Source organism: Balaenoptera ricei, chromosome 1 (assembly GCF_028023285.1).
Source record: "Balaenoptera ricei isolate mBalRic1 chromosome 1, mBalRic1.hap2, whole genome shotgun sequence".
In the NCBI taxonomy this organism is placed as follows: Eukaryota; Metazoa; Chordata; class Mammalia; order Artiodactyla; family Balaenopteridae; genus Balaenoptera; species Balaenoptera ricei.
In genome coordinates, this window is record NC_082639.1 from 171393080 (window position 1) to 171403829 (window position 10750).

The 10750-nt window shown below is 42.2% G+C and overlaps 1 protein-coding gene across 3 annotated transcripts; it reads right to left on the reverse strand.

Annotated features, from left to right (window-relative positions):
- Positions 1 to 1983: 1983 nt before the first annotated feature.
- On the reverse strand, positions 1984 to 10750 carry DEGS1 (delta 4-desaturase, sphingolipid 1). Of its 3 annotated transcripts, XM_059941861.1 has the most exons (4): positions 10530 to 10612; positions 6647 to 6847; positions 5085 to 5827; positions 1984 to 2495 (listed from the first exon to the last, which is right to left on the reverse strand). In XM_059941861.1, exons 2-4 carry the CDS (start codon positions 6789 to 6791, stop codon positions 2349 to 2351), a joined length of 1035 nt encoding a protein of 344 aa, XP_059797844.1. In that variant the 5' UTR covers positions 6792 to 6847; positions 10530 to 10612; the 3' UTR covers positions 1984 to 2348. The 3 variants fall into 3 exon arrangements, with proteins under 3 accessions (XP_059797844.1, XP_059797860.1, XP_059797853.1); XM_059941877.1 differs by lacking the exon at positions 6647 to 6847 and having other exon boundaries at positions 10530 to 10750; XM_059941870.1 differs by lacking the exon at positions 10530 to 10612 and having other exon boundaries at positions 6619 to 6790.

Sequence of the window (10750 nt, forward strand, 5' to 3'; positions counted from 1 at the left end):
GGGGGCTACTCTTCATTGCAGTGCGCAGGCTTCTCATTGCGGTGGCTTCTCTTCTTGTGGAGCACAGGCTCTAGGCGCACGGGCTTCAGTAGTTGTAGCACGTGGGCTCAGTAGTTGTGGTGCACGGGCTCTAGGCGCGCAGGCTTCAATAGTTGTGGCGCACGGGCTTAGTTGCTCTGCGGCATGTGGCATCTTCCTGGACCAGGGCTCGAACCCATGTCCCTTGCATTGGGAGGCGGATTCTTAACCACTGCGCCACCAGGGAAGCCCTTGTTTCTGTTTTTGATGAAAAGCTTCTCAATGAAAAGCTTCTCAAGTGTAAGGATAGCCTCTGTTGGTCTCTTTCCATTCATTAAGCACTTACTTTGAGCCAAGCACTGTTCTTGTTAGGGTTGGGGAACAAAGAAATAAAAGATAATCCCTGCCCTTAAGAAATTACAGCCTCAGGGGAAAACAAACTGTGTGTATTTACAAAACAGTATGTGGACCACGAATGAGATAAACACTGGTTGGAGAGTCCAAAAAGTGGCACCTGACCTGCTGGGGAGAGGGATGGGCTACCAAATACTGGTGTGAGCCCGAAGGACCCAGACCAGGAATGGGGAAAGGGAATCTAGACAGAAGGGAGAACTCGTGCAAAGCTACTGAACCATGTCTCAGGACCTATCATCCTTGTGCCTTCAAGGCTCTGCTGCCCAGCCTTCCTACCGCCCTGATTCATAGGTCTCTCTGGAAAAGTCACCAGTGACAGAAAGAATGGCCCAAGCTGGCAGATGGGAGCTAGACTGGCCTGGAGACCGCTAGGAGGCTGAAACCTCCGTCAGGCAAGAGGTCATGTAAGCAGAACTGGCAAGTTTGGGGAAGGACAATGAGGCACCCCCCGACCCTCCATGGACCAGGAAGGAAATGGAACTGAGAGGGGGCTGAGCTGGCAGGAGATCTGGGGGTTTTCAGCACTTGCCTGGCAGCTGAGCCACTGACTAAAGTTCTACAGCTAAGGGGAGTGAGTGGAGGGCTCATTTAATGTCAAACCCAAGGGTAGGTTTCACAGATACTTTTACTGACTGAGCCCATACATCTGAATTGTAAAGTTGGTTCTATCATCACTCTAAACGTTAAAGCAAAGGGTCATTAAGCAATAGTTCGAAGACAGTAGGAATTTTCCCAGGCAAGAGGATAAGGAAGGGAAAGCAAAGTACTCTGTCTCCCCAAATCAGGTCTGTGAAAACCCAGTCCTTCTGAGGGTGAGTGCTGTACTCTTCACCACCAGCATGTGAAACTGCAATACAGCTGGGAATTATAGAAGTAAGAATTTTATAATATCTCGTATTCAGGATGGCAGAGGGTTGGTGTTGTGTACAAATTGTAGACTATCTGATTGTCTGATACCACGGATTACTTTAAAATAGTTCACCAGGGACATGCCTGGCGGTCCAGTGGTTAAGACCCTGAGCTCGCACTGCAGGGGCACAGGGTTTGATCCCTGGTCAGGGGAAGATGCCACATGCTGCACAGCCCGGCCAAAAAAAAACAAAAGATAAAAAAATAGTTCACCATATTACACTAAATTTACCCAAATGACACGTTTCAGGTAACCAGGACTGCCAGCCTAACAGCCCTCGATACTGGCTACTTGACACCATCTACCATCAGACCCAACCAGCTTCCGCTGAAACGAAATGACAAGAAACTCTTTATCAGTTAGTTGAGTGGTTTCTAATTTGAGAGTCCACGCATCTGAAAAGGAAGTTGAATGTTGGATGTGATTAAGTTCAATAATGTCTTTACGTATGAATAGGCTGTGCAGGACTCAGCACTAATTTAGGTTCCATGTATTGATACAACAGAAAAAATTAAAAATGAGTCATTCGGCTTGCAGTGAAAAATATTTCCAGGCCTTTTTAAATTTTAAAGTAAGCTCACTCCCAGTACTCTGGTTATAGTGTAAAGACGGTAAAATTTAAAAAAATATGATAAACACTATTTATTGTGATCAACAGCTGTTTATTAGGTGTTTTAATAAAGTAAATAATTATAGTGAAAACAACATACTAGAAATAGCTTTTGAAAAGCTTTTCTTATGATATGCTTACAAAGTGTCAGACCTAAGTGAAAACATCCACCACGGTGGTAATACAATGAACAAGTTTCCTGTGAGTAAAGCTGAATGCTGCACAGATAGGCTGACTGTTTACAGGCAGATTAGCGTCTTGATACCATGAAGATCAGACTTTGAATTTGTAGAAGGGCAGCTTCTAAACATCACTGGTCTTTTTAGTAATGCAAAAATTCCACTTTCTCAGCTATTCTGGAGTTTCAGAGAGGAATTCCTTTGGCCTTAATGACATTTACTCCAGAACCACGCTGCCTTTTTGATGCCTCTTCACCCTCGAATAGGGACTTATTGTATCATCCATCACAAAATCATACAGTACTTTTATCCAGGAATTGTAGTGGGGGAGGCTCTCATAGTACTCAGCTGCTATCTTCCTCACCTGGAAGGGAAAATACAGCAAGATGAGTGAGTGCTAACTGAGTCCTATTACAGACGACAGATGAACGTCTGACACACACACACTCAGGAGAAACCATGAGACTTTCTCCTGCCTCCCTCTCAAATAAATAAATAAATAAAAGCAGCAGCTTTGGGAATTCTAAACAAAAAGCAGCCTACATTTCAGCAGGAACATACACTTGATCCTCTAGAACTACTGATGTTCCAACAAGCTCTGAGGGACTACATATACTGGTTTACTTGTAAAAGTTGGCAGCTGGAATCTTTAACAACAAATACTTGCAATCCAATCAGCTTGCTGCTTTTTAAGTGTCGTACTGCATGGCCGCCACTGTAGGGTTTAAAGGCACCACTTGATCCCCTGCCATTAAGGAACCTACAAATACTGATCAATTATTGTGGCATGCCAGTTAGAAATTAATCACTTATCAAGTGTGCAATTCAGCCATCTCAAGTTGAGACTGTCTTTTAAAAAAATGACTACTGCCAGTGTGATGAGCAAGCAAAACTAGTTACTGCTGAGTAAGAAAAAATTCTGTGGCTTCAACAAAATGTGCAAAAACTACCCTAATAAATCCCAAAGGAAAACAGAAACACAGAATCCAAGATGTTGAAGAGAGACGGCACGAAAAACATAGAAAAAATTAAAGAACCTTGTTATTGTGATAAAAATATTCTAAAATTGATTACAGTGATGGTTGTACAACTCTGAACAATCTAAAAACCATTCAATTTTAAATGGATGAATTGTATCTATGAGTTACATCTCAATAAAGCTGTTAAAAGAAACCTTGCTATACATACCTGTTAACTAACCACGTGACAGTTATATGCAACATAACTAGTGCAGCACAACAACTGTAGAACAAGATACTCCTTGGTATACACCACAGAAAAAGCAGGAAAAGGAAGACTTACAGAACTCTGAGAAGGTTTGTTAGTTTAGCTAAACAGGAAAACTGTGGAATGGAGTGGGAACTCAGTACTCACTGATGAACCATGGGCCTTAGGTCAAGCAATGTTTGAGCTGAACAGTTCAGGGACTGTTCAAGAAAATTACAAGTCAAAGTATGTGGCTTGTATTGGAAAAAATTAACTATTTTGTTCCGAAGGTGACTGGCTTTCTCCTTAAACCATAACCTCTTAAAATATAGAAATGTACTGTCCTAGTCAGGGAAGAGGCAAGCAAAGGCGGGCGCACTCTTCAGGCCAAAATGACACAAAGTAGCTGCACTAGCACCACATTACACCGGTTTCAAAGCTGTCTTCGGCCAGTTGTGTGGTGTTTTCCCCCATTTTATTTTGAAAAATGTAAAACCGACAGAAAAGTTGAAAGAACAGAAAAACCAACACCCATATGCCCTTCACCTAGGTCCACCAATTGACACTATGTCACGGCCACTTTCTCTCTCTCCATATATAGTACACACCACATACTTTGCTCTTTCTTTGCCGAAAGAAAGTTGCAGACATTATATGAAAACTAACCCCGAATACTTCACCCCTAAATATTCTACACATATCTCCTAAGAACGAGGACATTCCCCGACAAAACCATAACACCATTACCACACCCAAGAAATTTAACACTGACACAGTATTATGTATTACATGGTCCAGATTCAAAATTTCCCCACTAACTCAATGTCCTTTCTAGATTTTTCTTTCCTCAATTGGCAAGCCAATCAATAATCAAACGTTATACTTTGTTGTCATGTTGTATACGAGTCTGCAGACAGCCAACATTTAAAAACTGAAGAGGAAATCTATAAAATTTGGTTGGGTGGCTATGATATAGCATAAAATACCTGGCTATGGTTCCCTTATATCACAGCTAAAAAAAAAAAAAAAAAAAAAAAAAAATCAAAAAAACCTGATATTACACATCATATCACTTCCCCTTTTTAGAATTACGGAAACATTTTTTTGGTAATGGAATTGTAAAAGCTATCCATTCTGAGGGTGGCAAGTCTAATAAGAGAACTCATCAGAAATACAACTGAAGTTTGGAGAGGATCATCCTTTTTTGGGAAGGGTGAAAGGATGAATGTCAATGTGCTGTCTTTCATTTACTCCACAAACGACACACTGAAAGTCTATGTGACAGAAAACAGATGGTCCCTACCTGTGGCAAGTCTGTGGTACTGGAAACTGAAGTTCACTTATTTTGCAGAGCAATTATGTAGGACCTCTGTATTTCACAACAAACCAACACAAACCTTAGCTAAGTGTATTCAGTTTAACAGTGATAAAGGTTATGTGAACTTCTGCTCCCTTCGCAGAGGGAATTCATTCTCTGTTTCTGAATTACTTTACATGTTAGCCAGTTTTGCAGATCCCCCAACATTCTAAACGAGACGTGTTACCGCTAGGCTTAGGGATCCAGGACAGTGAACTCTTTGTAAAGTTAGGCTGCTGCTCAACTCAGGACCTGGACTCTTGCTGTTTTCTTTGATGAACAGCCTAGATGGACGAAATATACTAGATTCCATTTTAAATGTGCAAATCAAGACTAATTTTGATCATATAACCATCAGAAATTAGAACATGTATCAAATCCTTTACTTACCAGGGGAAGGCTTTTTCCGGGAATGTTGGGGAAGTCATGGTGTTCGTTATGGTAACCCACATTGAAGGTGAGTAAATTCAGAGGCCCATAGTATGAGTAAGTTTCATGTCCTTTTAAGAACATGTAATGTTCAGCTATAAAATGTCCAGAGATTGGGTGCAAACCTAGGCCGAGTAAGGATGCCGCCAACATGTAGACTAAAGATTTAATTCCCAAAACGTAGTAAATCACGACGTCAAAAGTGACCTGGATCACGGTATTGATAATTTCCAGGTAAGAAACTGGTTTGGGGTTGATGAACAGAGGTCGAAAAGCATAAAAGAGAGGTTGAAGAATAACCCATATAAACTTTCTGAACGTGGTACAGAAGAACCAGCCTTCAAAATCAGTTGGAATATCCACATCGATGCCATCCCCTCCGAGGTATCGATGATGATCCATGTGATACCTCTTAAAGGAAACTGAATATGGAACACCAATAGGGAGATTAGCAAATATTCCAAACCAACGATTCCACATAGGTTTGCAATGGCCAAAGGCACTATTGTGGGAAACTTCATGAATAGCCAGAGTCATTGAATGATTAATGCAGCTGCCAAAGGCATATGCCCAAAATAGGACCCATTTCCAGTCCAAGTCCTTTACTAAGTAAAATGCAACAAACTGAGTGAGAATCATCAAAACTACAATCCATATCAAGTTGGAATCAGGTTTCATTAAGGATTTTATCTCTGGATACTTTGCTGTAAGGGAAAAACAAACAAAAAATCAGAGACTGAGAAAAGTGCACAATAGTTCTGCAATTATAATTAACTAACATCAATTAAATTAACACATCGATTAATTTTTTTCTTTTTCCAAGTCATTATATGCCCTCTATTAGAGACTTTATCAAATATTTGTCTACTACAGGGAAGGAGTGTATTCAACAGTAAAGTTACTAAATACTATGTCACAACAAATTGAGAATTTATGCAGAAAAAAGTGAGCCTCAAAATCTAGACTCTCCACAATAACAGAAAGATAGTCACAAATGAGTAAAGATTTCATGTTATCTAGTTGGCTTTTCACTGCTAACAATTTTTTGTATATTAAATTTGTAAGTTTTACAAAGTGGTAATCATAATCTGATAAACCTATGTGTCTGACAGATTTACAGACTATTACAATATACTTTTATGTAATATATATACAATATACTATATATGCAATATACTTATATATAATATATACATATTATATACAATATAATACTTAGATTTCATAATTTCCTTTTTAATGACTAAATCACTTCGAGTTGCCAGTTGTAACTTCTAACCATTTTCCTATTTTTAGACATTTAGATATGTAAAGTTTTGCCAATGTAGACTTTTTCTAGTCACCGGGAAATTAGGGTAATTTCCAAAGAACTCTATGGATTCACAACACCACCCCCCCCTTCTTTCTTTCTTTCTGCATTAGAACTGAACAATGCTTATTTGTTGAATTCACATGCAAATATCCAAGTATTATGGAAAAGGCCAGTAATAAAAACCTCTGCATTTCAGGCAAGTGTCGCCTACAGGCAAATGCAGATTCTTCTCTGTATCCCGGCACTCCAGAGATGGAAGCCCAGATATAATGAACATCTTCTGTTTTGTGTGTTGTCAAGTATGTTTGACCCAGGACAGCAAAGGGAAGAAGGACCTTTTTCTTGGGACAGGTCATTCCGAGTGTTCTTGAAAAGATTCAGAAGAAAGAAGAGCAGCTTCACCCTCTTTTCTCTAAATGTGAAATGAAGAATTCAATAAAAGCTTAAAATGCAAGACAGGAAGTTATTTAAGTCTAGTTTTATATATAAGAAATAAGGGTAGTGTTAATTCGAGGTAATTATTCTTGTTTCTTTCCTTTCCCCTCTTCTGTCTCCACTCCCTAACCTCTCATCTTTCTTGTTATTAGTTCATTTCATCAATGTTAACAATTTTGTAGGCAACAGGCCAAAAAAAAACAATCCTTTTGAGGGTTACTTTTTGATTATTGATTACTCAATAGGTTTGAGTCTAAAACTAATTACCCTGGGATAAATGAAAAGCTCAAATAAGTCATTCATTAAAATATGGGCATTTTGAGCAGTCCTCCAAACATAGAATAACAAGTGTTTAGTTCATTGGTGGATAAGTAATAAATCTTTTGTATTAAAATGTGTTATTTCTGTTTAGAGCTCCAGCATTTTTACCTTACATAAAACTAGATTAAATTGACACGTCTGACAAAGGATAGAAGATAACACACACTTCATAGTTACTCTAAAATCATGAAACAAAGATGGCACATTTTTCTCAGACAAATCAACTTCCTCCAAGTAATTCTGTAACAAATTTTTGCAAAGCTGTAATAGTATATAAAAATCAATATTAGCACGCCAATATTATTAAAGGGGGGAAAGAACAGTCTTTTCAACAAATGGTGCTGGAACAACTGGTCATCCATATGCAGAAGAATAAAACTGGACTTCTCTCTTACACCATACAGAAAAATTACAAAAAGGAACTGAGTACTGATACATGCTACAACATGGGTGAACCTTGAAAACATTATGCAAAGTGAAAGAAGTCAGTCACAAAAGACCAAATATTTTATGATTTCATTCATAAGAAACGCCCAGAATAAGCAAATCTATAAAAACAGAAAGATCAGTGGTTGCCCAGGACTGGACGATATGGAGACTGCTTATGAGTATAGGGTTTCTTTTTAGGATGACAAAAACTTTCTAAAAATTAGATTGTAGTGATAGTTTAAAACTCTGTGAATACACTATAAAAACTCACTGAACTGTACACTTTAAATGGGTGAACTTTCAGGACTTCCCTGGCGGTCCAGTGGTTAAGACTCTGCGCTTCCAATGCAGGGGGCACGGGTTTGATCCCTAGTCGGGGAATTAAGATCCCACATGCCCTGTGGCATGGCCAAAAAAAAAAGGGGGGGGGGGAACTTTATAGTTTGTGAATTATATCTTAGTAAGGCTGTTAAAAAGAAATGCTTTTTCCCTGTGGAAGTACAGCAGTAAAAGAAGCATTTCTTGTGATTATCTGACCCACTAATAATGGTCTAGTCCCTAGCCTTCATTAATTTCGTACATAAATTTTGTAAATTTAGCGTACAGATGGTGGTTGTTAAACAACATATCCATGTTCTCTGGTGCCTCTCTCCCCCCCAAAACCTGATACATTTGAGAAATATCTCATCATTTAAGTATAATTTAAACAAGTCTCCAGATTTTTATCTTTCCTGAGGGTATTCCATCTCCACCCCTGAAATGGAACACTGAGCAGTATTTATTTACACCTGCAGGGAAAATGACGTTTTCATTGAGAAATATGTAGTCCTTTTACTTTCCAAGTGAAACGGTCCAGTGATGATAAGTTTGTGGAAAAAAGGTTCCGTGTTGAGATAAGCATGAACAAGCACCTTTTTACTTCCTTGATTTTCTGAATTTTAAATAGATAGCTAAGTTCCAGTATTCAGGAGTTGGTTTTTATAGCGTGGATACCAGATTATTCTTATGTAATGTATTGATCAGGCATAGATAAAATGTACCATATGCTATCTCCTATGTGTGATTTGCAAAATACACATTTTGATTAAAAATAAAAAGGAAAGCATCCAAGAACCAAACTCTCTTAAAAGGATACCCTAACAGCAACTATAAACGTTCAAGCTCCCAACTTACTGATTCAATTTTAACAAATCCATTTCAAAGGGATCTACTAACTCTTTTTTTTTTTTTTAAACAATTTATAAAGTTCTTTAACAGTGTAAAATAGTCCCTAGTGTCAGAAGGATATGGGTTTAAATCTAGATTCCTCCATTTACTAGATCTGTGACCACGTGCTACCAAACCCTGGTTCCGCTGTTTGCGGGACTCAAGAGACAAGTATTGGCTGGAAAGGAAAGGTTGCTTTATTCAGGAGGCAGGCAACCTGGAGAAGGTGAACTCCAGTCCAAGAGACAACTCTGAAGAGTCTGCTCGACCATGAAAGTTTTTAAAGGGTTAACTCCTTTCTTTTTGTGAAAACATGAAATTTCTAACTTACCCAACAAAAATCAGGGGCTTGCTTTTTCTTTTCAGTGCACAAATGGATGCAGAGAAAAAAAACTAGGGGAATACTGTGTATGAGAAAGAATTCCTCCTATTCAATTTACCACCCACTAGTTTCCAGATCTCTGAAACAATAGCAAAGAGGTTTAAAGCAATGCTTTGGAGGCAATCTAACCCAGATCAGAATCCCCCTCTAACATTTACTTATTCACTCTTACCTCGTCTTTAAAACAGGGATAACACCTACCTAATTACTGGGAGGATTAAATTGTGTAATGTTTGTAAAGCACTCAACACAATGCCTAGCTTACCATTAAGAGTACCCTGGGAGAGATGAGAGAATTCTCTATATAATATAGAAGCTGCAAATAGCTGAGCGCCTTACACCTCTAGAGAGTTGAATAAGGCCTAGTTAACCTGGTGTAAAGGCCCTAAACTAGCAGTCAGGGAACCAGAAGGCTAATCTTGGCAAGTCTTCCATACTTCAGCCTTTTCGTCCACAAAACTGGGATGGATGAAAAATATATATGAATCTGCCCTTCTTGCATGAGCCTCGTTGCGAGGATCAGTGAGAACACCGTGAGCGCAGCAGGATCCGGACCCTGGAACGCTTACCCTTCCGGCCCGAGAAGCCCCTGGGATCAAAAGGGTCGGGTACCACGAGTCCCCTCCCTGGCCCAAGGTAGCAGCCGCCGGCGGCAGGATGGCCTGCTGGCGCCGACCAACGTCAGCGCGCCCTGCGCGTGGGCCGCCAGATGCTCCAGGACCACGCCCTGCCTCGCACACGCTCGCAGCCTGGCTCTGCCGGGGCCGGCTACCGGGAGAGGGAGGAGGAGGGAGAGGAGGGGGAGGAGGAGGGAGAGGAGAGGGAGGAGGAGGGGAGGGGAGAAGAGGGGGAGGGGGAGGGGAGGGGGAGGGGAGAAGAGGGGGAGGGGGAGGGGAGGGGGAGGGGAGGGGGAGGGGAGGGGAGGGGGAGGCGAGGGGGGAGGGGGAGGAGGAGGACGGGGACGGGGAGGAAACGGTGCCGACCGGCGGCACGAGAATCTCCAAGCGAGAGGATCTACCCAAGGGTGGCCTAGTCGCGGGGACCCGGCTCTGAGCAAACCCTGGCCCCGACCGCACGCCCGCGCTTGGGGGCGCGCCTGCGCCTCCCCGTCGAAGGGCCGGGGCCGCGCGGTGGGACGGGGGAGCGCGGGGATCCCTACCTCCCTCCCGCTCCGGCCCAGCGCCTCCCCCGGCTTCTCCCACGCGGCCAGGCGGCCGGGGCGGCGAGACGCGGCAGGGAGTCGACTCTTAACCGGCCTCGGGCGCGTCCCGGTGGCGGGAGGCCGCGCACGCACATAACGGGGCGCGGGCCCGGACCTCACCCAGGATCTCCTGGCGCCGACTGGCGTGGGGCTGGTCGGTGTAGACCCACTCGAAGTCTTCCCGCGAAACGCGGTTCCCCATGGCGGCGGCGGCTCGCGGGCCAGCGGCCGGCCCTCGCTCCTGCCCGGGATCCTCCGAGGCGGAGGCGGAGATGAAAGCGAAGGCTGCAGCTCCGCGACTGGAGTCAGCTGGCTGCTGCGGAGCCGGAGAGCAGACGCCG

Bases quoted from the DNA above. Each gene is read 5' to 3' on its own strand.
- DEGS1 (XM_059941861.1), bottom strand. From the start codon at position 6,791: ATGACCTGTCCCAAGAAAAAGGTCCTTCTTCCCTTTGCTGTCCTGGGT. The intron at 5,828-6,646 runs GTAGGCGACACT...TTTCCCTTACAG, and splicing joins AGAAGAATCTGCATTTGCCT to CAAAGTATCCAGAGATAAAA. The intron at 2,496-5,084 runs GTAAGTAAAGGA...TTTCCCTTCCAG, and splicing joins CCGGAAAAAGCCTTCCCCTG to GTGAGGAAGATAGCAGCTGA.